The 25,580-nt window shown below is 42.5% G+C and overlaps 2 protein-coding genes and 5 non-coding genes across 10 annotated transcripts; 6 read left to right on the plus strand and 1 right to left on the minus strand.

Moving 5' to 3' along the window:
* The first annotated feature begins 1,299 nt into the window (after positions 1–1,299).
* Eif4a2 (eukaryotic translation initiation factor 4A2) lies at positions 1,300–7,904 on the plus strand. 3 transcript variants are annotated; one of them, XM_036203593.1, is made up of 11 exons: positions 1,300–1,649; positions 2,419–2,467; positions 2,566–2,698; positions 2,964–3,103; positions 3,852–4,020; positions 4,106–4,215; positions 4,447–4,590; positions 5,072–5,209; positions 5,443–5,532; positions 5,763–5,842; positions 7,125–7,904. In XM_036203593.1, the coding sequence occupies exons 1-11, from the start codon at positions 1,621–1,623 to the stop codon at positions 7,267–7,269; spliced, it is 1,227 nt and encodes a 408-aa protein (XP_036059486.1). In that variant the 5' UTR covers positions 1,300–1,620; the 3' UTR covers positions 7,270–7,904. The 3 variants fall into 3 exon arrangements, with proteins under 3 accessions (XP_036059486.1, XP_036059487.1, XP_036059488.1); XM_036203594.1 differs by having other exon boundaries at positions 2,422–2,467; XM_036203595.1 differs by lacking the exon at positions 2,964–3,103 and having other exon boundaries at positions 2,422–2,467.
* LOC118594389 lies at positions 2,800–2,866 on the plus strand. The gene has a single exon (XR_004946377.1). It is a non-coding gene; the product is annotated as a small nucleolar RNA SNORD2 (small nucleolar RNA).
* Positions 4,251–4,375, plus strand: LOC118594378. The gene has a single exon (XR_004946367.1). It is a non-coding gene; the product is annotated as a small nucleolar RNA SNORA63 (small nucleolar RNA).
* Positions 4,627–4,804, plus strand: LOC118594388. The gene has a single exon (XR_004946376.1). It is a non-coding gene; the product is annotated as a small nucleolar RNA SNORA81 (small nucleolar RNA).
* On the plus strand, positions 5,258–5,388 carry LOC118594377. Its single transcript, XR_004946366.1, has one exon. It is a non-coding gene; the product is annotated as a small nucleolar RNA SNORA63 (small nucleolar RNA).
* On the plus strand, positions 5,566–5,703 carry LOC118594381. Its single transcript, XR_004946370.1, has one exon. It is a non-coding gene; the product is annotated as a small nucleolar RNA SNORA4 (small nucleolar RNA).
* Positions 7,900–22,940, minus strand: Rfc4 (replication factor C subunit 4). 2 transcript variants are annotated; one of them, XM_036203596.1, is made up of 11 exons: positions 22,772–22,940; positions 21,783–21,924; positions 17,777–17,855; positions 13,697–13,776; positions 11,169–11,288; positions 9,660–9,803; positions 9,326–9,446; positions 8,495–8,620; positions 8,345–8,425; positions 8,129–8,245; positions 7,900–8,050 (listed from the first exon to the last, which is right to left on the minus strand). In XM_036203596.1, the coding sequence occupies exons 2-11, from the start codon at positions 21,911–21,913 to the stop codon at positions 7,958–7,960; spliced, it is 1,092 nt and encodes a 363-aa protein (XP_036059489.1). In that variant the 5' UTR covers positions 21,914–21,924; positions 22,772–22,940; the 3' UTR covers positions 7,900–7,957. The 2 variants fall into 2 exon arrangements, with proteins under 2 accessions (XP_036059489.1, XP_036059491.1); XM_036203598.1 differs by lacking the exon at positions 22,772–22,940 and adding an exon at positions 22,518–22,759.
* Between the last annotated feature and the right edge of the window lie 2,640 nt (positions 22,941–25,580).

The raw sequence follows: 25,580 nt of genomic DNA on the forward strand, positions 1-25,580 counted from the left end.
CCTCTCTCTCTTGCGGCAACGTCTCACGACACAGCCCTTGGATCCACAGGCCTCTGTTTCCCAAGTGCTGGGGTTAAAGGCCCGAGCCACCACACCCACACCCAGTCTCTATTTTGTCATCTTGATTTTGTTACAGTTTCTGACTCAATAACTTCCAAATAAGTGAACAACTCAGTTTTGAATAAGGATGGTATTTAGGGCTGGCAAGGTGGATCAGTGGGTAAAGATGCTGGCCTTAGGGCCCATGACCTGAATTCCATCCCCTGGAGCCACTTGTGGGAACCACATGGTAGGAGAAGAACCAACTCCCAAGGGATGTCCTCTGACTTCCACAGGCGCTGAGGTGCACACAATAAATAAATGCAATGTAATCATAAAAAAGAGGGGTTTTTAGAACAAAGTATTATCCGTAAAGTAGAAAAATGAGCCTTTCCTCACCTCTTGTAAATCAGTGGTTGGTGTTGGTCTTCTGAATTAATGAGAGAAAATTTGAGCGTTCACGATACTGTCTTGAACAGAGACCAGAGTTGTGTTTTAAAATAAAACGATTAAATATATTCTTAGCAAGGGGCCGGAGTTGTGGTTGACTGGAACCTCTGGGCTTAAGCAGCCATGCAAGTTTATTATGGGCAATAAGAACTATTGCTCTCTATTTCAGTAAGGCAATACTAGACGATTAAAATTTTAGTTTTGTTTTACCAGAAGGGACGGTCAACATTTTTAAAGTGCTAGGGCTGAACCTGCCAGAAGCACCCATTTACATTTCTGTGTGACAAAAGAATGACAGGTCCTTTGCAAAAGTTGGGAATGATTCGGTCAAACATTTCTCACACCTACTAGGTTCGAAAATATTAGCATTATTTTTCAAACCAGAGCTAAAGACGGCCAGGAGGATATGAGATAGAATCGCCACTCAAGGGACATCTGTTAACGACACTCCACGTCTTGCCCCTCGTCTTACAGAATGTAACTGCGACCTGGATTTCCTAGGAGGTGCTGGGGGGCCGACATTTTCCGTGGCCGGGGTTTCACACGTTGCAGATCCGAGTGGAGAGTAAATGGCTGGGCGAAATGCCAGGCAGCCCTCTCCCGACCCATTAAACAGCAGTGAGAACGGACGGAGTAACCCGAATCCGCTCCGGCGCGGAACGCTGCGGCGGCCCGGCACGCTGGCGCGCAGCTGACCCGGAGCTGCGTCCTGGAGACGCCGCCCGCCAGCGGAGAGCGCCACCGGCTTCCGCCCGGGGCGTCCCCGGCTCCGCCGGCCTCTGCGGCAGGGCCGCGGAAACCCCGTAGGAGCAGGGCAGCCGAGGAGCGCGGCGCGCGGTCGCGCTGCTGCAATATTCTTCCGCCGACCGCAAAGAGTCCCAGCACCGCTCCCGACTCATGGATCTCCAGGGACGCTATAATACCCAGGAATAATGAAATGTGGATTTCTGTCATCGACCCCCTTAGGATTTCGTCCGCGGTAACAAACCCGAGCGGCACAATTTTTTGCGGCTTCCGAAGAGAGAGAAGAAAATTCCTCCGCGAGAAACGGGTTCCGGCCGCGAGCCTATAAAAAACGGGCGGCGCCGTCCGGCTGTCTTTTCAGTCGGGCGCTGAGCGGGTTTTCGGATCATGTCTGGTGGCTCCGCGGATTACAACAGGTACGGCGCTCCCGGGCGGCCGGTGGCCGGTGGTGAAGGTCACGGGCACCCGCAGTTGCGGTGGCTGGCGTGCGGCCACACTGCAGGAATGCGGGCTTTTCCTGGGGGCACACGCAAGCCCCCGTGTCCTTCGGGAAGCTTCCATGATGGCAGGGCTCGGGGTGGTGGGGAGACGGGAGGACGCGAGAACGGAGGGTGAGGGATGGATGTCCTTGCTTAGGACACATTGTGACATCTCGGCCGCTGCCCCTCCCCGGGCGGGACATGGCAAGCCGCGCCGTGGCGCAGTCCGCTTAGGACAGGGCAGCCCGGTCCCCACTTCATAAGGGCGGCGGGTGGCGCGAGCTGGGGCTGCTAGGGTTCTGTCGAGGTGGGAGATTGGACGGCCAGGGGACGATGACAGCGGCCCGCAAACGGCGCCGACGAACCGTTGGCATGGTCCTAGCTGGGCCTCGGCGTCAATCACGCCGGCTTGCGCAGAGTTAGGGGCGGAGCTCGGCTCCCGCAGCACTCGCGAGAGCTGCTTTTCCCAAACGGGAGTGCTTGGTCCTAGGGCAGTAAGTAAAGGGGCTTCTACGCATTCAACGACGTCTTCAGCCCTTGGGGCAAAGAGGCGGGTATTTTCCCGCAATGCCACCTTGCTTGGGTCACTTTTAAGTGAGACTACACGTGCGTGGAGGGTAAAGGAGGCACCGGGTGGAAAGGGCAATCCGGGGAAAGGCTAGTGGCTTGGAAGGGGTAAGATGTCTAACTGCAGTGTTCTTGCCAGCAGAGAACATGGCGGCCCAGAGGGAATGGACCCCGATGGTGTTATTGAGGTAAGAAATGGTTGTGGAGGTTAAAGGTTTGGGAAGGTGGGGGTTTTTTTTTTTTTTTTTTTTTTTTTAACCTTACTCATCGTTTTATTAACTTACAGAGCAACTGGAATGAAATCGTTGATAACTTTGATGATATGAATTTAAAGGAGTCTCTTCTTCGAGGCATCTATGCTTATGGTTTTGAGAAGCCATCAGCTATTCAGCAGAGAGCTATTATTCCTTGTATTAAAGGTAAAAGTCACTGACAGTAAATGTGTTCTGCATATATATATATGTCTACCATAAAGGGAAAGTAACCTTTGGGGAAGTAGTAGCACCTGTTTGTATTCCTTAAGTGAAATGATGGCAATCATCTTTCGGGACTGACCTGAAATGAAGAGTTACTCTTGCTGATCACTTACTTGGACATAACTTATGTTCCAACTGGAATACATGGTGTATGGTAGACGTGACAATTTGATGTGGGATCGGTAAATATGTATCCTACTTTTTTTAGGGTATGATGTGATTGCTCAAGCTCAGTCAGGTACTGGCAAGACAGCCACATTTGCTATTTCCATCCTGCAACAGTTGGAGATTGAGTTCAAGGAGACCCAAGCACTAGTATTGGCCCCCACCAGAGAACTGGCTCAACAGGTATTGATAGTGTAGTTAAAAAACTGCTTGCGTGTTGCATAGGTTTCAGGTTTCACAACTGTGAAGAATTTAAAATTAAAACGTATGAGTTTTCCTAGTAACTATCAGAGCCTCTATTTTAATTATCCATGCATGCAGGGAGTTTTTGTTGAAAGCTAAGCAGGAACTGGGTATAACAGGTATGGCTTGTAGGGTTGTACCTCAACAGTTGAGAACCCATAGGTTTTCTCAAAGGGTGGATTATATCTGTACCCATTTTAAAACTTGGAATCCAGTTGTGCAACATGAAAACTGCAGTGACATGTTAAACATTTGACTGTCTCAGTAGTTTGTGATGCATCTGTTGCATGCTCTGTTTCAAAGCACTGCGCTATTTGCTTTGAAGTAACAGTTCCTAATAAAGCTGGAAGCTTTATTCAGGTCAAAATTACAAGGCACAGTGCATTGTGGGAAGAAAATTACCAACCTTTACCCTTGTAGAATATATTTCAGTCTGTACCCTACACAGTGAAGAATGTAGAGATTTTTTTCTTCATTCCCAATTGGTGTTTGAGGCAACAGGTTCCCCAGCTCTACAAGACAGAAGGGAGCAATAAGTAGTTAAGAGAATTGTAAGCTTGAAGTTTTATTGTGCTATGCATGCATAAGAGCTGTTGGCAGTCAGAACAGTTTAATTTTATGCCTTGGAGCTTAAGTCTTTCTAACTTAACAGTTTTATAGAATGATAATTAGGATTTTTGGCTTTTAGATCCAGAAGGTAATTTTGGCTCTTGGAGATTATATGGGAGCAACTTGTCATGCCTGCATTGGAGGAACAAATGTTCGGAATGAAATGCAGAAGTTGCAGGCTGAAGCCCCTCATATTGTTGTTGGTACACCAGGGAGAGTGTTTGATATGCTAAACAGAAGATACCTTTGTAAGTATTGTCTCTTAAAGACCTTTTTATTATCAAAAAATGGCTACGAGAACTTTGAGATGCAGTATGCCTTTCTTATTAACAGCTCCAAAATGGATCAAAATGTTCGTTTTGGATGAAGCAGATGAAATGTTGAGCCGAGGGTTTAAGGATCAAATCTATGAGATTTTCCAAAAATTAAATACAAGCATTCAGGTAAGGTTTATTCCTACACATGTGGGTTTGGTTTCATGCAGGTACAGTTACAATATAACTGAAGTGTTCTATTGTCGTTCCCCCTGCTGAAAGTATTTGATACATTACTATCTCTGCCTGGCTCTACCTTAGTAAGGCAGAGACGCTTGGTTTCAAACATTGACTCCCCTGTAGTATCAGCTGAAAGTTCCCAATACATTGGTAAGAACAAACCATTTCTCTATTTTAAAGGTTGTGTTGCTTTCTGCCACAATGCCAACTGATGTGTTGGAAGTGACCAAAAAATTCATGAGAGATCCAATTCGAATTCTGGTGAAGAAGGAAGAATTGACCCTGGAAGGAATCAAACAGTTTTATATTAATGTTGAACGAGAGGTAATTGGTCTCATTAAATATAAAAGTTTTTTTCCTACCTTCTTGTATAAGCACTGTGCTAAAATTGCAGAAACTAGGATTGTATCTTGGTTTTTGTAATAATGCTAGCAGAGTACACACAAGAAGAAAAGTAACTGCACTGGATCCCAAAGACAGGGGTGGACCTCTTTCTTAATGTCCAGTGTCCTTTGTCTTAAGATTTGGTGCAATAATTATTTAGACTAGCAGTTTTCAAAATGTGGGTTGCAACACCCCTTTTGAGGTTCAGTCGGATAATTCTACATATCAGATATTTACATTATGATTCATAAGAGCAGCAAAATTAGTTGTGAAGTTAGGAACTATAATTTTATGGTTTGGGGTAACCATGACATGAAATGTATTCAAGTGTTGTAGCATTAGGAGGTTGAGAACCACTGATTTAGACTGAATGGTTTTTTTTTTAAAGATGAAAAATTTAACTTACCTTTCTTTACATTAGGAGTGGAAATTGGATACTCTTTGCGACTTGTATGAGACATTGACTATCACACAAGCAGTTATTTTTCTCAATACAAGACGCAAGGTGGATTGGCTCACAGAGAAAATGCATGCCAGGGACTTCACAGTTTCTGCTCTGGTAAGAGTTGGGTTTAATTTGCATCAAATTCAATTATATCCATCCACTAAGCAGGATTTAACTACAATATGGCTGTTAAGTGCTGTGTTGTCGTTCCCCCTGCTCAAATCAATATTGTTTCTTAACTATACCTGTCTGCTCTATACCTGTAGCAGCCAGGGACGCTTGGTCTCATACATAGTAGAAGTTAATTCTACCTTACTAGAGATTCTTAAGTGTTGTTAAATTTGCAGCATGGTGACATGGACCAGAAGGAAAGAGATGTCATCATGAGGGAGTTCCGATCAGGGTCAAGCCGTGTTCTCATCACTACTGACTTGTTGGTAAGTATGACTTTTTTTTTTTTTTTTTTAAGATTACCAAAAGCTAGATTTGTGGAAAGGTTTTTTAAATAACCTTAACCAACTTGGGCTATTTGGCAGAATGAGTAAGACCACACTCCACAGTGAGCTATACCACTACGTATGGTTCATTACTATCTTGTGGCCTACACTGATTTCTGGGATGTCCAGTTTAATTGGGATATTGAAAAGCATTGTTTTTATTATTTCAGGCTCGTGGGATTGATGTGCAACAAGTGTCCTTGGTTATAAACTATGATCTACCTACCAATCGTGAAAACTATATTCACAGGTGAGAGGAAAGCATCTCTAAATACTTGTATTTGAGAAGTAATTCAAACATTTTCCTACAGTGTTGTGTGTGTATATACAAGGCAAATCAGGGAATAGATTCCAGTAAAAAGGCATAGCAATTTATACCAAGGTCTAATTAATATCTGATTTGGGAAGATTGGTCAGAAGAACAAAGTGGGAAAACTTGTAATGTGGCCAAGGTTGTGTACATACATGCAGATTAGGTTGCTTTAGGGTTTTTTTTTGGTCTTAGCTTATGTTTGAGCCTTATTTTGTAGTGATTTTCCTTGTGTTCATGTGCTTTTTTTCTTGGTGATTGATTCTATATAGTTGGGATTTTCTTGGTGTTGCTGGTAGCATTTTGAGTGATTCCCTGGTTTAGTTATAGTGGCTTTTATCCCTAAATAAATTGAATTGTACTTTGTTATATGATGTAAAAAAAGACTTTTTAAAAAATACAGGAGTCGATAGCGGCAGTTGATGACGAGATGGCACTCAGAAACGGCGTTGACGTAATTTAGGACGTGGAATCATAAGCGAAACAGCACACTGTTTGAATAAAGAGCGAGTCGGTATTTATATTTGATTTTCTTTTGTCATGATTATTTGATATTTTAAGTTGTTCCAGCCCAAGGCATTTTGTTATGATAGCATTTCTGATAGGGAGCATTAGGTGGTTTGTATTGTCTGGTACTTGGTAGGTAGAGGTGTTTTTGGAGGTAACACGTTTGAATAATTTTTTTTTTAGTATAACGTGTAAAAATGCTGAGCAAAAAAAGCAGTGATAAGTTTGGGCTACCATACCAAATACTTGTTTTCCCACTGGAAAAAGTAAGTTTTAGAAAATAGTTAACCTTGCAGCATTTGTGTTTACAGTTTACAGTTCCAGAAGTGCGTCGAAATGGATTTTATAACTGTTTTCTTTTATCCCTGGTGTTCACATCTGTCCCAGGCTGACAACTGCTCCTGGCTGGCCCACTTTGGTATGGGCTTTAATTTCATCCCAAACACAATACTGTCATCTGCTTTATTATAATGCTCAAGGCGCCTATCTCATTTTGCAGCCAGACAAGCCTTGAATTCTTTTGGCACTAACTGCAAAGGAAGATGGTTTCCCCCACCTCTGGATATTGGTTTTAGCAGCTAGTGCTCCACTTAGAAGCACGACCTATAACCATAAGTAAACAGCAGCTGATGGTTAACAAGTGGATCGTCATATTCAGTAGTTCTAAATAATACTAAAGCAACATTCTGACTGCTGGTTTCTTTTTCTTACACAGAATTGGCAGAGGGGGTCGATTTGGGAGGAAAGGTGTGGCTATAAACTTTGTTACTGAAGAAGACAAGAGGATTCTTCGTGACATTGAGACTTTCTACAATACTACAGTGGAGGAAATGCCCATGAATGTGGCTGACCTTATTTAATTCCTGGGATGAGATAGTTTGAATGCAGTGCTCGCTGTTGCTGAATAGGCGATCACAACGTGCATTGTGCTTCTTTGAGAATATTTGAATCTTGTCTCAATGCTCATAACGGATCACAAATACAGATTCTGATAGCAAAGCGACTTTAGTCCTGAGCTCTTGTGAGGAAAGGCATTGGCTTTATCCTCTTTAGAGTTAGACTGTTGGGGTGGGTATAAAGATGGGGTCTGTAAAATCTTTTTTTCTTAGAAATTCATTTACTAGTTATGTAGAAATGGTTGTATTAGATGTTCTCTATCATTTAATAATATACTTGTGGACTAAAAGATATAAGTGCTGTATAAAATCAGCCAATTATGTAAAACTAGCATATTTGCCTTTATTGTGTTTGTCATTAGCCTGATTAGAAAGGCCTTTAAAAGTGATCTTTCTTTTTTTAGAAGAATTTGAATGCATTTTGTTGGTATTGTATTTATTCAATAAAGTATTTAATTAGTGCTAAGTGTGAACTGGACCCTGTTGCTAAGCCTCAGCAAGCAATCATATCCTAGGTAGGGTTAAACCCCCAGTAAAATTGCCATATTGCACATGTCTTAATGAAGTTTGAATGTTAAATAAATTGTATATTCACTTTATAGGATTTTTGTCATTTATTTCTGCTATCCAAAAGTCACATATAGAATTGTCTTCAATTCTGAGTCAATTGCTGCATCACAGTTGCACAAAGGCTCATCAGCTGCAGGTGTTCATCTGCACCATCTGCTAAACATTTATCCACTTCCTGTAAAGGGAAATATGAAAAGTTAAGTCGTGCACTCAAGGCATATATGGTCTACAAATGTTTATGTGCAGTACTTACAGCAAGTTTTTCTGTAATAATGGACTTATGTTTATCAGAAAGATTGTCATTTTCTACAACCATATCATGAAGTTGATTAACAAGCTGAATAGCTGCATGTCCTTCATCTATTAGGTCCTACAAAAGTGGTTTTAGTTAGTGATCTTTCCAAAAGTAAATTTTCTGCAACAGAAATGGTTTTAAAGTAGTGTTCTTTACAAGTAATTTTAATATTACCTTTACCACAGCTTCCAGTTTGTCAAAAGAGCCACTGTGACATGCAGTGAATATTCCATCAATGGTTGTAGCTGGTATCACCTGAATAGACATTGAAAGTCAGGACTAGGCTAGCTACAGCCAGAAGAGTTGTCTTAACTAAATGCTTACCCCAGCAATGTCTGTGATTACATCTTCCATGACTTCCTTTCCACCTGTTAGTCGAGTAGCACTTTGAAGAAATGTAATGGCTTTCCGTAGATCTCCTTCTGATACTTTAACAAGATAAGCTATTCCCTGAGAAGGAAGAGTTTCAAGAAAATTGAGCTGACCAGATGTCTTACCCAGTAAAGGTGCCTGACATACACACAGGAACCTCATACAACTGTTTAGTCCCAGTCCCCAGAACCCTCTGACCTACAGTAACAAGGCTAAAGAAAAGCTCCACACCTGCACCCTGGTTTGGGGGAAAAGTTTGCAGCTGGGTTTGTGGAGATAGCATCTGTGCAAATAGATTTTTGGTTCTGAAAGGAATCAACTGGGTTGGGGATTGAGTGCTTGCCTAAAAAGTGCAAGGCCCTGGGTTTGATTCTCAGTTTAAAAAAAAAAAAAAAAATTCTGTCAAAGGTTAAGGGCATTGTATAGTCTACACTTTTATTAGGGTACTAATGTGTGGGATCTTGTGTTTGCTCACTTAGCTCAAATACGCTTGAATAACGTCCAAGAGTTACAGCTATGATCATTAATTCTCAGTAACTCTTTAAAAGAAAGTACTAGAAAGCCAACTATAGGAGCTGGAGAGATAGCTCAGCAGTTAAGAGCATTGGCTGTCCTTCCAGAGGTCATGAGTTCAATTCCCAGCAACCACATGTTGGCTCACAACCATCTGTAGTGAGATCTGGTGCCGCCTGCAGGCATACATGCAGACAGAACACTGTATGTGTAATAAATAAAAAAATAAAAAGAAAACCAACTATAACCATCATAATTAGTACTACTGACCTCATGGCTAATTTTGACATTTTCCTTCTCAGCAATATCCAGTAATCGCTTCTGCTGAATTTCATCTGACAGAGGCTTGAAGCGGAACTTTGAACATCTAGAAGTGAGGGGTTCAATTATTCTGGAAAAGATTGAAAACCAACCATGACATATTTCAGAGTAGCACAGGGTGAGACTGGATGTTCTCACTACAAATCCAAAATGAAAGATGAGTCAGTGATCCAATTATTACACTTGTGTGTGCGTATAGACGTTATCTGGTGCATCACAAATACATTACTACATGTCATTTTAAAAAGGCTGCTTAGCATCTGCTTTCAGGATGTATACATACCGACTGACATAGTTACAGATGAGGCAGAATCTGGTTGTCTTAGACTCTTTTTCCATGGTACGTCTTAAAGCTGCCTGAGCAGCTGAGGTCATGGAATCTGCTTCATCCAGAATTACAATCTTAAAGGGAGGACATGGCTTCCCACTAAATCAGAAACATAAGAGTTGAACACTGACATGTATCTTTGCTGAGATACAATACATAGCTCACCCACTTTTATCTTTCAGTATATGTAACCTGAACCTTGTAAACTAACTCAGCTTATTACAGTGTGTGTGTAGGTGCATACATGCCACAGCACTCATGTAGAGACAATAGGGTACCTGGAGTTGGTTCTCTCCACCATTACAAGGGTTCTGGAGAACAAACTCGGGTTGTTAGGCTTGCATAGCAAGTACTTTCCCTCTGAATCATCTCTAAACCTATATTGTTTAATTTATTATAAAATGAAACAAATTACAATGAAATTTAACAAATATAACATTACTGTTCATGTGCTTTAGGGTTATTAAAATTTATTTAACTTCCTTTCATACTCCTGCAACAGTTAAGAATAGCCATCCTGGACAAACAGATGACTTATGTCCTAGACAGGTCAGAATTTCAGCCACAGTAGTAGCTGAGAAATGTCTAAGATCTTTGCCCATTTTGTAGTTGTATTTTTAATTGAGTTTTAAAATTTTATATGATCTTGACATAAGTCCTTCTCTAGATACATGACTTGTAAACATTCCAATTTTGTGGGCTCTTATTTTCTGTACATTGATTTTGCTTTGTTTTGTTTTTGGCTTTTACTGTTCACTTAGTTGGTTCAGGATCATTTCATGCTATTCAGGAAACGACTAGAACCATTCTAATGCTTCTCAGCCTTCATGCTGCCAGGCTGTTACTGGTGTAATACCACCGCCCAGGGCTCTGGCTGACACCAATGCCTTCCATGTAACAACAGAGAGGAAGTGGCCATGACTCTACTACCTGCCCCGGGGAGGAGTGGCAGAACCAGCTGCAGCATCAGTTCAGGGGAGGGATTAGGCTCTCAGCAAGGGCACATGCTGAGGGAGAACCAGTCTGCAGTAGCACTAGGACCTTGCAGGGCCTGGCTGCATCAAGAGCAGGGAACCTAAGCTGCTGCCCGCCCTTCCACTTCCCACTCTCCCATTCACTCTAGGTGTAAGCACTTTCCACTGCCAACTCAGAGTGTACCTGTGTTGTTTTAACATGGTATCTGAGACGGAAAGATTGTGAAATCTGACCTTATCAAAACACTACAAACGAAATCACATGGCCAGACTGAATAATTGTGTTAAACAGGGTTTGTAATCTTAGAAAGATAACAGGGGGACTTACCTTCCTAACTTCCAATTAGCCCAAGCAAATGCCTGACTGGAGGCCAAATTCAAACCACAGCCTACATTTAAAGCAAATATAATGAGCTGTACTATGGGTGTGTGTGTGTGTGTGTGTGTGTGTGTGTGTGTGTGTGTGTGTGTGTGTGTGCAAGTTACTTACTCTGAACGACTTCCTGACACAGTTAACTGAGCAAAGTTTTTCACTTTCTCTCGGACTACTTGTATTCCACGTTCATCAGATGCATTTAACTCAAGAACCCTTAATCGAAAGAGTTCAGGCCTATTTCAAAATGAAAAGCATTATGAAACATCACACAGCACTAAGTAACCCAGGTGCTAATTCAGCTGTTTTAACTCTGGAGTTTAGACCCCACTCAGTGAGCAAGACAACAGAAGGCACAGTCACACACATGGTCTTTCTTTGCAGAGCTAGTCATTTAACATTTTGGCTAAAAATCTAGAAACCAGGCATGGTGGCCAACACCTTTTTATCCCAGAATTTGGGAGGCAACGGCAAGCAAATCTGGGATCTCTGTAAGTTCAAGGCCAGCCTAGTCTATATAGTGAGACCCTGTCTTTAAAACAACAACAACAACAAAAAAAAAAACCCAAAATAAAAAATATATACAAACATTTAATTTCTCAGTTTTGTGCAAAAGCATCTACTTTCTACTAGAACCACAGTAACATATTCCTTAGGTAATTTATTCTTCAACTGTTAGGTATCTATTGAGTTTTAAATGTTAGCGCATTTGAATTATCACCAAACAATAGCTTGCTATAAAGAAAATTGCTGGATTAAAACATGAATGAAGGTTGTATGTGGCAAGGAATCAGACTCAAGGCCTATACCTCAAGCCTCAATGTGAACTTTTGTAAAAATTTTTTTTTCAACATATTTCTATTGACTATTTTGGAATTTCCCACAAATGTACCCCTATCACATTTGCTTCCCAGTCTTCCCAGGTCCACCTGACCACAAAGTAGAAAAAAATACAATACACCAAGTCCAATTTGTGTTGCCCATATACTCATTAGAGCATGGTTAAACTCCCAGTGGCCAGTTCCTTAAAAACGAGTGAGCCCCAGACACTACCTGCTAGAAGCCAACAACTATGAAGAGCTACTTTCTTCCTGTCTAGACTGTTTCTTGTTTTTTGGAATGGGAGTCAGAGGAGAGGTTGTTGCAGAAGCCTTCAGTGTCTCTCATTGTCAACTTCAAGACTGCAGTCATCAACAACACTACAAAATAAGCTTTCTTGTCCATAAAAGATGGATTCTCATAGCCAAGCTAGATTAGAACTTATATAGCCCAGGGTGGCTCAAACTTCCGGTTAGTTCTCTTTTTTCCACTTTCTAGTACAGGATTCATAAGCATGTACCATCACACCTAGCGTTTGTTGTTTTTGGAGGCAGGATTTCTTTGTGTAACAGCTCTGGCTGTCCTGGAACTTGCATTGTAGACTAGGCTGGCCTTGAACTCACAGAGAACTGAGTGCTGGGATCAAAGGTGTGCGTATCACTCCTGGCTGGTATATAATTTTTAAATGAATATTTAAAGTAATATATGCCACTATAGAGATCTGAGAAATAAAAATAAAATTATGCTCCAAAAAACTATTGTTCTCTCTAGTATTTTCTCTACAGACAAATGCACACATGCACTTTTTCTTTTTGGAAACAGGGTCTTGCTGTGAAGAGGTTCTGAGTTCGAGTTTAATTCCCAGCAACCACATGGTGCCTCACAACCATTTGTAATGAGATCTGGCGCCCTCTTCTGGCCTGCAGGCATACATGCAGGCCGAATACTGCATACACAATAAATAAATCTTTAAAAAAATTTATTTTAATTGTGTGTGTGTATGTGTGTGTGTGTTTACATACACCCAAGTGCAGGTGCCCATGGAGGAAAGAGGCATGGGATAAGCTGGAGTTACAGCATGGTTGCTTAGCATGGGTGCTGGGAACTCAACTTGGTTTCTCCTGAAGATTAGAAAACCATCTTAACCCCGAAGTCATCTCTTCAAACCCTAGTGAATAGTCTTAACCACTGAGTCATCTCTCAAACCTTTTTTTCTTCTTAAGATTTATTTTTATTCATGCATGTTTCTATGTGAGTGTATGCCATGTGTATTAGGATACCCTCAGAGGCAAGAAAAAGGTGCAAGAGCTGGAGTTACAGGCATTTGTGACTAACCGGATGTGGGTGCTGGAAACCAAACTCTGGTCCTCTGGAAGGTCAGAAGCTCTCCTAACCCTTAAGCCATCTCTTCAGCCCCTTGTATATAGTCTTTAAAAAGAAACTGACCAACTGTGGCAGTTTGAATAAGGATGGCCCCCAAAGCTTCATGTATTTGAATGCATAGCCATCAAAGAGTGGCACTATTAGCAAAGAATTAGGAGGAAATGTGTCATTGGGGTGGGCTCTGAGGTTCCAAAGAGCCCATGCCAGGCCTAGGCTCTCTCTATCTCTGCCTATAGATCAGGATGTAGTTCTCAGCTACTTCTCCAGCATCATGTCTGCCTGTGTGCTGCCATGCTTTCCACCATGATGATAATGAACTAAACCTCTGAAAAGATGTGAGCAAGCCCCAATTAAATGCTTTCTTTTATAATTGTTGTCTTGGTCATTAGTGTCTCTTTACATCAACAGACTAGTGACTAACACATCAACCAATTTCAACTTACCCAAAGAGTTCCCTAGCTGCTGCCAAAATTGTGGATGTTTTGCCAGTTCCAGGTGGCCCATAGAATAAGAGATTAGGAAGCTGCAGAAATAAAATTTTAATTTTTTAATAAGATCTTTATTGACAGATAATTCACATAGTATACAATTTCTTGTTTACACAATAAATTTTAATTTTTATAGATTATATTCTGTTAAAAACAGATGAGACTGACAACACCCAACTGTTTGTGGGATGGTGTGATGACTTTCCTCATAGACTAGATGTATCTAAAGATTTTTTATATAAGTTGTATCACAGTATCAAGTTCTAAATACTCCTGTGAACTTGCTATGTAACTGTAGATGACCCTGAACTCCTGACCCTGTCTCCACTCAGAATTTCAGGCCACTCTACCCTGATGCTGCATTAAGTTCTAATTGAGGTAGGAGAAGTCTGAAGATAAAGTAGGTAGGAGTTTAACTTTTGCCAACATTGTCCTTCCTGGTCATCCAGCTTTACCCAAATCAGGTGTCACCCTGGGTGCTACTTGTAGTTGGAGACCCTCTCTCCAGCCCCCACCAAGCCCTGTCAGTCCAACAGCCCACTTATAAAATAAACACACACACGCTTATATTATTTAAACTGCTTGGCCTACCATTGTCTAGCTTTTTTTTTTTTTTTTTTTTGCCAGAGCTAAGGACCGAACCCGGGGCCTTGAACTTGCTAGGCAAGCACTCTACCACTGAGCTAAATCCCCAACCCTAGCTCTTACTCTTATATTCAGCCCATTTCTAATAATCTATACTTTGCCACATGGCTCGTGGCTTACTGGTACCTTACATCTCACTTGTTATGGTGGCGGCAGCTGGCAGGTATCTCTCCAGCCTTCCACTTCCCCCAATTCTCCTCTCTCTTAGTCCCGCCCATACTTCCTGCCTGGCTACTGGCCAATCAGTGTTTTATTTACTAACCAATCAGACCAGCGCATTTGACATACAGAATATCCCACAGCAGCTCCTTAAAAGCTTCCATTGGCTTCAGACTCCACTCGCAAAACAGTAACAAAACCTCAAGCACTTTTATGACTTCCAATAAGAATGTATGTAATTAATTCTCAATCTGGACTCTGACTCCATTCTTCTTGCCACGTCAAGGCTATGCACTGTAAGTTGGAGCCTTATCCAACACCCCTTCTAAAGTGGCTCTGCTCGTATCCACTGTATTTGCTGCATTTGTTTTAATTGGCCTTTATCCAGTGTTTAACAGTTGAATTTAATTATAAAATACCTGCCTACCTCACTAGATAGTTCACTTAAAAAGTTCATTTATAGCTGGGTGTAGTGAGTTCAAGGCTAGCCTGGTCCACAGAATGAGTTCCAGGACAGCCAGGGCTACACAGAGAAACCCTGCCTCAAAAAAGAATAAAGAAAAAAATTGGGGCTGGAGAGATGGCTCAGGAGTTAAGATCACTGACTACTCTTCCAGAGGAACCAGGTTCAATTCCCAGCAACCACGTGGTGGCTCACAACCATCTGTAATGAGATCTGGTGCCCTCTTCTGGCCTGAAGATGTACACGCACGCGGGACATTGGAACATTGTGTACATAATAAATAAATCTAAAAAAAAAAAAGTCTTCAATTCACATTTATTAGTTATACATTAGATAATGGGTGTGTGTGTGTGTGTGTGTATCATGTTTTTTTACCATTACCCTCTCCTTTTTGTCTTTTGAGACAGGGTTTTTCCATGTAGCCCTGGCTGTCCTGGATCTCACTTTGTAGACCAGGCTGGTCTCAGACTCAGAGATCTGCCTGCACTTGCCTCCCAAGTGCTGAGATTAAGGCGTGTGTCACCACTGCCTGGCTACCTTCTCTTAATATTACCCATTTTTACACTATAGAAACTGATCTCAGAGGAAAAAAACAACAAACAAACAAAAAACAGAAAAACTACTGCAGTTCAATTTAAAAATATTTCAAAGAAAGGACTTTATTTCCTTAGTGTAAAAAAAAAATCACATTATAAATTTAGTCAGAAATGAAGTGTAAAATATTAGACAAGATCTGCAGCACTGGAGCTCAAACATAAGGCTTCTGTACATGCTATTTAAAAATCTACCAATAAACACCCCACCCTTTTCTTTACTTTGTATTTTGAGACGGTTGGATAAGTTGGCCAGACTGGTCTTGAATTTACAATTCTCCTGCCTCAATTCCCTGAGTAGCCAAGATTATACCTACACTTGCAGGCCCAGCTAAATAAGAATAGATCAACAAATGTTATACTAGGAGATAGTCTTACATTTGTTAGTAATTAGATTTTATAATCTGTTACTAGCCAATTAACATTGTATACTATAATAGCATCAAAAGTCAAATGGGTATTTGGATCAAATCAAAATGAATACTGGAAAGGGTTTTAAAGTTTTTTCTCAATGTGTACTATAGTCTAAGCTGAGCATCCCTAATTGGAAATCCTAAATCCAAAATATTTTGAACATTAGTGTGATGCCACAAGTTCATGGTTACTCTGAACACATTGTTTTCTACTGTATCGTAAGGGAATGTTAAACTTACTACTAAGTACTGATATGTGAATATAGAAAATGATAACTTATTGGTTGTACCCAAATTAAGAATCAGTGATGAGCCAGGTGTGGTGGTGCATACTTTTAATCCCAGCACTTGAGACAGAGGCACGGGAATCTCTTGATTTTGAGGTCAGGATGGACTACATACTGAGTTCCAGGATAGTCAGAGCTACATAGAGAGAGACTCTGTCACAAAAAGGAAAACAAACAAACAAACAAAAGAAGTGGGGGAAAAAAGTCAACAATGATGTGATACCAATCCACAACTGCCTACATGGGTGGGTAAAATATTTACAACTTTGTTTTTGATTGTATGAAAATCTCAATTCATGAAATGCCATTGTATAAAGTTCAGGGCATGGGCACAGCTATGAAGCATAAATGAATTCTGTGTTGACTTAGGAGTCTCCTTTCAAATACACTTAATTTGAGTTTTAGTGTTTCCCAAAGGCCCACATACTAAGGCTTTGTCATCAGCCCATGGTATGAATGGTTAATGAAACTTCTCAACTGTAAGCCCAAACAAACTTCCCTTTTAAGTTGTTTATATCAGATATTTTGTTAAAAGATGTAAAGTTACCTAACCCAGCAAATATTCCAAAATCTGAAAAAACAAAACAAAAACAAAACAAAAAACAAAAAAACACAATCCAAAATCCAAAACATGTTTGGTTCCACCCACTCTGGGAAAGTGATATTCCTTAACCTTTATTGTAACTTTAGAAATGAACAATGGTAGGCCAAACCAAATGTCTAAGGCAGCCAGATTTAGGAGACAGAATTGAAGAATGAAGCAAAACTGACTTCCTAGGCTCACCTCGGGTTCCCTTTCTGTACTGAGCTCATGAGGCATGGGGACACCTCTTCAAATACCATTTAAAACTGCTTACTCAGCTAGGTGTTCTGGCACACGCCTGCAATCACATCGTTTAGGAGGTAGAAACAGGAGGATCTGAAACTCTGCCTCTGGAGTGTTGGAATTAAAGGCACATGCCACCACACCCAGTCAACTGCATCTATTTTTAAATGGACTCTTCTCTAACACTATTTGTAATGACTTGTTACATGTTTAGATATACTTGATTTACTTGTTTATTGTTTAGTCTCTTTCCTCTCCAAAATAAAAGCTCATGGAGAAAGGGTCCTAATCTATCTTCTTCGGTGATCTTTTTTGTTGTTGTTTTTCCAGACAGAGTTTCTCTGTGTAGCCATGGCTTTCTGGAACTCACTCTGTAGACCAGGCCTCAAACTCACAGAGATCCACCTGCCTCCCCGCCTCACCCCCCCAGTGCTGGGATTAAAGGCAAATGCTACCACCACCTGGCTTTATTCAGTGATCTTTACTTGAATACTACGAAGAATGCCACATAGAAGATGATTATTGTCCTATAAATAGTATCAAGGTTTATAGCATATATTTAAGGTTATATTTACGGATAAAACGTTAAAATAAAGGAAAAGGTAAATAAATTCTAACTTCCCAATGCCATCAAACACCATCTACTTACATCAGCTCCTTCTAAAGACTTTTTAAGCACTGCAACCACTTCTTCCTGGAAAGCAACTTCATCCACACACTTTGGACGACTGAAGGATAGAGGGAAGGAAGAGGGAAGGAAGGTTATTCAGCATATGTGATAGCTATAGAAAAATCTCAAGTGTTCCTTCTGCTAAAATACCAATGATAGCTCTTACATACTAGTTATGAAATTGAAGTAGGCAGAATCTTCAATTGTATTTACCTTAAGCAAATACATACTACAGGATGCAATTATTTTTGCTTCTACCTGTACTGCATGCATAAAATATTAAGCATAGGAATTTAAAGTGAACCAAATGTGTAGGCTCACCTCTTGAATCCTAGCAAGGGGGAGGCAGAGGTAGGAGGATCTCTGTGTTTGAAGCCAACCTGGTCTACATAGTGTATTCCAGGACAGTCAGGGCTAGAGTCAGACCTTTTCTTTAAAAAAAAAAAAAAAAAAAAAAAAGAAAGTGAACACTGGTCTACAAAATGACCTAACAACTGGGCAACTGCTTTTATTAGTAATTTTATATTGTGAGACAAGGTCTCACTATGTGGCTCTGGCTATCTTGGAACTCACTATCTGGACCACAGATATCCGCCTGACTCTGCCTTTCCAGTGCTCTGACTAAAGGGGCGAACCGCCACATCCAGCCATTAGTTAGTAATTACTATGACAAAGTTGTTCTCCCAAATTCTATGACTGAGGTTTCTGCTTAGTAAATTAACGAAACATTCTTTTAAGAAAGTTTTATGGGGGGCTGGAGAGATGGCTCAGAGGTTAAGAGCATTGACTGCTCTTCCAGAGGTCTTGAGTTCAATTCCCAGCAACCACATGGTGGCTCACAACCATCTGTAATGAGATCTGGTGCCCTCTTCTGTGTACATAATAAATAAATAAATCTAAAAAAAGAAAGTGTTATGGGGCTACAGAGATGCTCAGTGGTTAAGAGCACCTGCTGCTCTGCCAGAGGACCTGGGTTCCATTCCCAGTGCCCACACAGTGGGTTATAACCATCTGTAACTGTAGTCCTATAGGCTCTGATACCCTCTTCTGGCCCCTATGGTCACCAGGTATACACATGGTGCACTGACATACACGCAAGCCAAGCACTCATACATGTAGTCTGAAATAAAAACAATTCAAACTGTGTGTGTGTGTGTGTGTGTGTGTGTGTGTGTGTGTGTGTGTGTGTGAGATAGGTGTACAGATGATGTCAGGGGACAACAACTTTTAGGAGTCATTTCTCTTCTTCCACTGTGGTGTTCAGGGTCACACTTACGCTGTCACATTTATACAGCAAGTGTTTTTCTCCACTGACGGAGCCTTTGCACTGGCCCCAAAATTCTTTGACCCACACTTTTATAATGAGTCAGGTTAACACTGGGCAAGAATCATTGTGTGTGCTGTAGGTCAGAATCTCATCCCAGCACCTGCAAGGATTAGACAGGTAACAGTGAAAATGATGAACAGCAGCCACACGGTGATGTAAAGCTGAAGCAGCACAGTCTGACTGTCATGTAAGAACTTGTATCCAGAACTGTCTGGTACAACTATCCTCTAGCCCCAAATTCTGTATTTCTTCACATTTATTGTTGGGGAAGGAGGATGCATGCCATAGCTTTGACTCACACGTGGAAGTAAGGACAGCTTTTGGGAGTCAGGTTCTCACCTTCTATCACATGTATTCCAATATCAAACTGAAAATGGAGATTTATTTATTATGTATACAGTGTTCTGCTTGCAGGCCGGAAGAGGGCACCAGATCTCATTACAGATGGTTGTGAGCCACCATGTGGTTTCTGGGAATTGAACTCAGGACCTCTAGAAGAACAACCAGTGCTCTTAACCACTGAGCCATCTCTCCAGCCCCCCCACATATTTTTTAATTGAGAAAAAAAATCTAGTTTGGGGGCTGGTAAAAAGCTCGGGAGGCAAAGGCACTCATTGCCAAGTCTGATGACCCAAGCTTGATATTGGAATACACATGATGGAAGGTGAGAACCTGACTGCCAAAAGCTGTCCAGACTTCACGTGTGAGTCAAGGCACGCGTGCTGTGGCATGCATCCTCCTTCCCCAACAGTACATTTTAAAAATGCCAAGAAATAGGGAATTTGGGGCTAGAGTACAGTTCATTGGTAGAGTGCTTGCCCAGCATGTAGAAAGGCCAATGAATTAATAAAAAGTAAACTAGAGCTGGAGAGATGGCTCAGAGGTCCTGAGTTCAATTCCCAGCAACCACATGGTGGCTCACAACCATCTGTAATGAGATCTGACACCCTCTTCTGTATACATAATAAATAAATTAATCTTAAAAAAAAATAAAAAATAAATAAAAAATAAAAAGTAAACTCTAGGTTAGGGTCAGGGAGCTGGCTCAACAGATGAAAGTGCTGCTCGCCTTCGGAGCCGATGATCTCAATCTGACCAATGGAAGCTGTGTAAACACAATAGATTTAGTGGCACACACCTCTAATACCCGCACTCCTACAGTGAGATTGGAGAGGCAGGAGAATTCCCTAGAAGCTCAAGAGCCAACTAGCATGAAGAACGCAACAAAGCCAGAGAAACGAGATCCTGCCTCAGCGAGGTGGAAGGTGAGAACCGATTCCCCAAAGTTGTCCCTGGACCTCCTTCAGGCCATGGCACACATGCACCTTTACTCTCCGGAATGCACAATACATAAAATTAAAAAAAAGTCTAGATTGTTATAAGCACTGGCTTTGGGGGAGGGAATATGGGAAAAGTTGGGGCAAGGAAGGGATGGGAATGATGTAGATGTACTCATATTTAAATTTCTCAAAAAAAAGAAAACAAAACCAACTAAAACAAGAAAACAAGCCTTGTTTGGTGTGGTGATATTGTGTTCCCCAAAATATTGTGCACCCTAATAAACTTATCTGGTGTCAGAGAACAGAACAGCCATTAGACAGACATAGAGGCCAGAAAATGGTGTCACTCACACCTTTAATCCTATTACTTGGGAGGCAGAGATCCACCTGGATCTCTGTGAGTTTAAAGCCACACTGGAAACAGCCAGGCATGGCAACAGGAATCTTTAATCCCAGGAAGTGATGGCAGAAAGTAAAAAGGTATATAAGGCGTGAGGACTAGGAACTAGGAAGGTTAAGCTTTTAGGCTTTGGAGCAGCATTTCAGCTGAGATTCATTCTGGATGAAGACTCAGAAGCTTTCAGTCTGAGGAAACAGGATCAGCTGAGGAATTGGCAAGGTGAGGTGGCTGTGGCTTGTTCTGCTTCTCTGATTTTCCAGCATTCACCCCAATACCTGGCCCCCAGGTTTGTTTTTATTAATAAGACCTTTTAAGATTCCTGCTACATCTTGGCTTGTAAATAACCTGAAAACCCTTGGTAATTACAGAGGCTACACTAGCTAATGGTTATGATTACATCTAGTATCACTTAACTGATGACAATTTAGTGCTACTTCAAACCTTTTTTGGAGACAGGGTTTCTCTATAGCTTTGGAGGCTGACCTGGAACTCACTTTGTAGACCAGGTTGGCCTTGAACTCACAGAGATCCACCTGCCTCTGCCTCCTGAGTGCTGGGATTACAGCCACCACCACCCGGCTCTTCAAACATTTTTTTTTTTAATGCTAAAAAACAAAGCAAATCAACCCCAACCATTTCTAGTATATAATAAAAGGGGGACAGAATCTAGATTTCAGTGTAACTACTGTTTATAGCCAGCTCACAGAAACGTTTTTCTTCATTTCTGTATCTAAGACCCTAAAACTGCACTTTATAAAAATCTTAGCTCATTTATAAAATAACAGAGTTAAACTCAGCTACTGTATCAGTCCAAAGATCCATGACTTTTATAATTAGGTGATTTTTTTTCCCCACTCAAAGGTAGCATCTAAATAAGGCAATTCCCTCTTACATTTAAAAAAAAAAAAAAAAGTGGACTAGCACTGATTAGAGAGGAAACTTATTAGTTATTTCAACAAAAGTGTGAGTAATTCTTACTATTTTTCCACCCAAGGCACCGGTTTGGTTTTCTTGGTTTCTCCACTGCTTCCTGCACTGGCAGATACTGCCCGGTCCTTGGTGAATTGTGGTTTGGTACTGCCAGATGTGCCTTTTAGAAATGCTTGCATGGTTTCTTCTCCTGGGTATAAGACAAAAGAAAAAGAAACCATTATGAGCAAGTTCCCCGTGAAAGAGCACCTAACCTATTGCAAAGGCATTCAACCATTACTTAATAAAAGTGCATCACCTCACGACTTAGGATGCTCTGAATGCACTACTCAGGGTCACAGGGTCATAAGAGGGGCCAAAGTCTTTGAAGAACCTATCGGTAAGGAGTTCTGAGACAATATAAACAGTTGACCAATATCATCTCTTCTTGGGCCTTGAGCGCGGCTTTACTGGCAAAGCCAATGCAGGTCTTCGGAGACTTGCGGGCAGGGAGGGGAAGGCGGAACCTTGGTATAAGGGCAACTGCTACTGTTCTGATAAACTCACATCAAAATGAGAAAATGTTAAGTATTATACAGAACCTAATTACTAATACATAAGCACACTTAGAGGCTATTTTCAGGGGCTTCAAAGCCACCACCCCTCCGCTATCACCGGCTTCTCTGACATCGCTCAGCCTCGATGGCAATGTGATTTGTTTTGGTTTGTTTTTCCCTTTTCCCACTGCTAATACAGTCGGTGCTTAGAGGTGCCTGGCTCCACAACATTCGGCAAACGCTTTACCAGAGGAAATGTGAAGACGGGGTTAAAGGCGATTCCATGAAGTAACCGGCTGCAAACACGTAGCTCCGGCCCTGGCACACAGGCTAATTAATGCTCGAGAAAACAGTGCGCGATCGCTGTCACCTCCCGCCGCGGGCTGCCGACGACAACGCCGCCGGGGCCGCGGTTTGCAGTGACCACCGCGGAGGTGGAGGACTCAGCCCGGACCCCGCCAACCCGGACCCAGGCCGAGAACAGCCAGAACCGACACTTACAAGTCGCCGCCGTCCCTCAGGAGCCGCGGTTCCCGCCACAGGACGGCGGCGCAAGGCACGGCGGGAGCGCGCGGCACGCGAAACGTCACTTCCGGCGCGCGAGTCCGGGGGCCGCGCGCCTCTTTGGTTAGACGTGGGAAGGTCCGGCGCTACCGGCTCCGGCTGCGGGGGTCCACGGAGGTAATCCTGTGCAGACTCCGCCGTGCTCGGGTCCCTCGGGGTGCGGCGGGGGATGGCGCGACCGCAGACCCGGCATGCTCCGCGGGGAAGGGCTCGAAGGACCGGGCCTAGCGCCGCGCGAGGATCTGCTCCATCGGCACCCCAATGGTCTGGGCCAGGATGCTGTCACTCGACCTTTCACCGCAAGGAGGCACCCCGCGGAGTACTGCCTCCCCACCCCCATCCTCCTTGGGCACTGGGCAAACCGCGATCCGAAATGCAGCGTCTGAAGCGAGAGAGACGGCTCAGCAGCCAAGAGCATTGGCTGCTGCCGGGGGACTTGGGTTTGATTCCCAGCGCACATCTGGTGGCTCACAGCTGGTAACTCCAGATCAGGGGCTCCAACGCCCCCTTCGAGGCTCCGTAGGCATTTCATGTATATGGTGCACAAAACACACACACACACACACACACACACACACACACACACACACACACACGGCAAAACCAAAGAAGGAGATACCTGAAGAAGTTCCCTTTTGGGACTGGAGAGATGGCTCAGTGGTTAAGAGCACTGGCCGCTCTTCCAGGGGACCCGCGGTTCAGTTCCCAACACCCCCAGGGCAGCTCACAACTGTCTGTAACTCCAGTTTTAGAGGATCTGATACCCTCACACAGAGTATATACAGGCAAAACACCAGTACACATTAAATGAATAAATAAATCTTTTTAAAAAAGTTCCCTTTCCTTGGCCTCGAAGGCAGGTGTCTTTATCTAGTGAGCAGACTCACCGGCCCAGAGCAGGTGTCTTTTACATCCAGTAAAAAACAAATCCTGTTGTTTATTGCTCTAAAGTCGATGGAACCTGGGAGAATGGAGCCTCAAAATATAATCCGAAGTAAACTCACACCTCTCCTCTATGCCTGAGAGGGGCATGAAAGCATATTCCAAGGACAGTTCTGTGTTTTGAAGAAACCAAGATTCCAAAATCTTGTCTTGTTTTCTCACAAGCGCTCATTCTTGGACTGTTCTGACACCATGTCAGCAGGAGAAGCCCACTGCTTATGAACAAATAATAAAACCACACATGCAAGGGACCCATGTGAGCCTGGCATTATGTTTACAACCTTCCGAATGCTGCGACCCTTTAGTACAGTTCTTCACGTTGTGATCCTCAACCATAAGATTATTTCATTGTACTTCATAACTGTAATTTTGCTACTGTTATGAATCACAATGTAAATATCTGATATGTAGGATATCAGATATCTAATGTGTGACCCCTGAGGGGGTTGATACCCACAAGTTGAGAACCACTGCTTCAGGCTCTGATGGAAATGAGAAGCATGAAGGTTAGTGATGGAAGAAAATAAACATATAAAAACTTTAGAACTGAAAGGATGTGCCAGCCCCTTCCTTTTGCAGATTTATCTGTCTTGTCTATTCAGGGATGATTTCTAACCTTGGCTGGTCTAACCAGGGCAATGCAAACAGGACTCTAAGTATCTGGAGAGGGTCATATGAATGAATGTCAGTAGCCAAGGCTGGCCCCTATGATGAGATGAGAGAGACACATGGGGCAGAATGTGGACTCAAGGGCATCCAGGGAACAGCGAGATGGCGATCCCCAAGGTGTTGTTATCAAGAATGTCAGGAATAGCAACACCCTAAATCTGTCTAGTGCTTTATGAAGCTCTAACACATGAGCATCCCTAAGCTCATTCTTACACCACCCTAGACTGTTTTTCAGCTGCAGGGACTGTTGGCATGGTTACTCTATACTGGGCAAGTCCTATGTAAAGACCCGAGGCTCATAGGTAAGAAGGACAATAGAAAGGGCCAGTGAGATGGCTCATGGAGTAAAGGTGAGTTCAATCTCTGGTAGCCATGTAAAGATGGAAGGAGAAAACTGACCCAATAAAGCTGTCCTCTACAGTCCATGTGTGCACCATGGCACATACACATCAAGCATGTGCGTGCGTGCGTGCGTGCGTGCGTGCGTGCGTGCGTGTGTGTGTGTGTGCGCGCGTGCGCGCGCGCGCGCGCGCGCGTGTGTGTGCGCGTGTGCACACACACACACACTGTCTATGTATCTAAATTAATTCATATTAAAAAGGAACAGAGCCACCAGGCAGTGGTGGTGCACGTCTTTAATCCCAGCACTTGGGAAGCAGAGGCGGGCAGATCTTTATGAGTTCAAGACCAGCCTGGTCTACAGAGTGAATTCCAGGACAGCCAAGACTGTTTCACAGAGGAACCCTGTCAAGAAAAACAAAACGAAACAAAACAAACAAACAAAGCAACAGAGCCTCCAGGAAACAGCCCAGAAGAAGAAAGCATTGCATCAGAGACATATGGCTGGGATTTGGGCACAGCTATGCAGGAAGTCAAGGAGGATGGCAGGCACTATAGTTTAGGACAGTCTCTTCATTTGTGACATGACTGTGTATCAATCGCATGGATAATCAGATGACCCCAGGAACCTTTGAAGATCACAGAGCCACCTTTAAGAAAGCTTAATTGATGATGGCTGAAGCTGCCTTGAGATAGTGCTGCAGATCCCAGGAAATGTGTGATGTGTTTGCAGCAACATCCTGACTGACAGAACCAAAGTAAACAGAGGTGGGACCTCCCCAACCAGGAAGAAACA

Source organism: Onychomys torridus, chromosome 12 (genome assembly GCF_903995425.1).
Source record: "Onychomys torridus chromosome 12, mOncTor1.1, whole genome shotgun sequence".
NCBI lineage: Eukaryota > Metazoa > Chordata > Mammalia > Rodentia > Cricetidae > Onychomys > Onychomys torridus.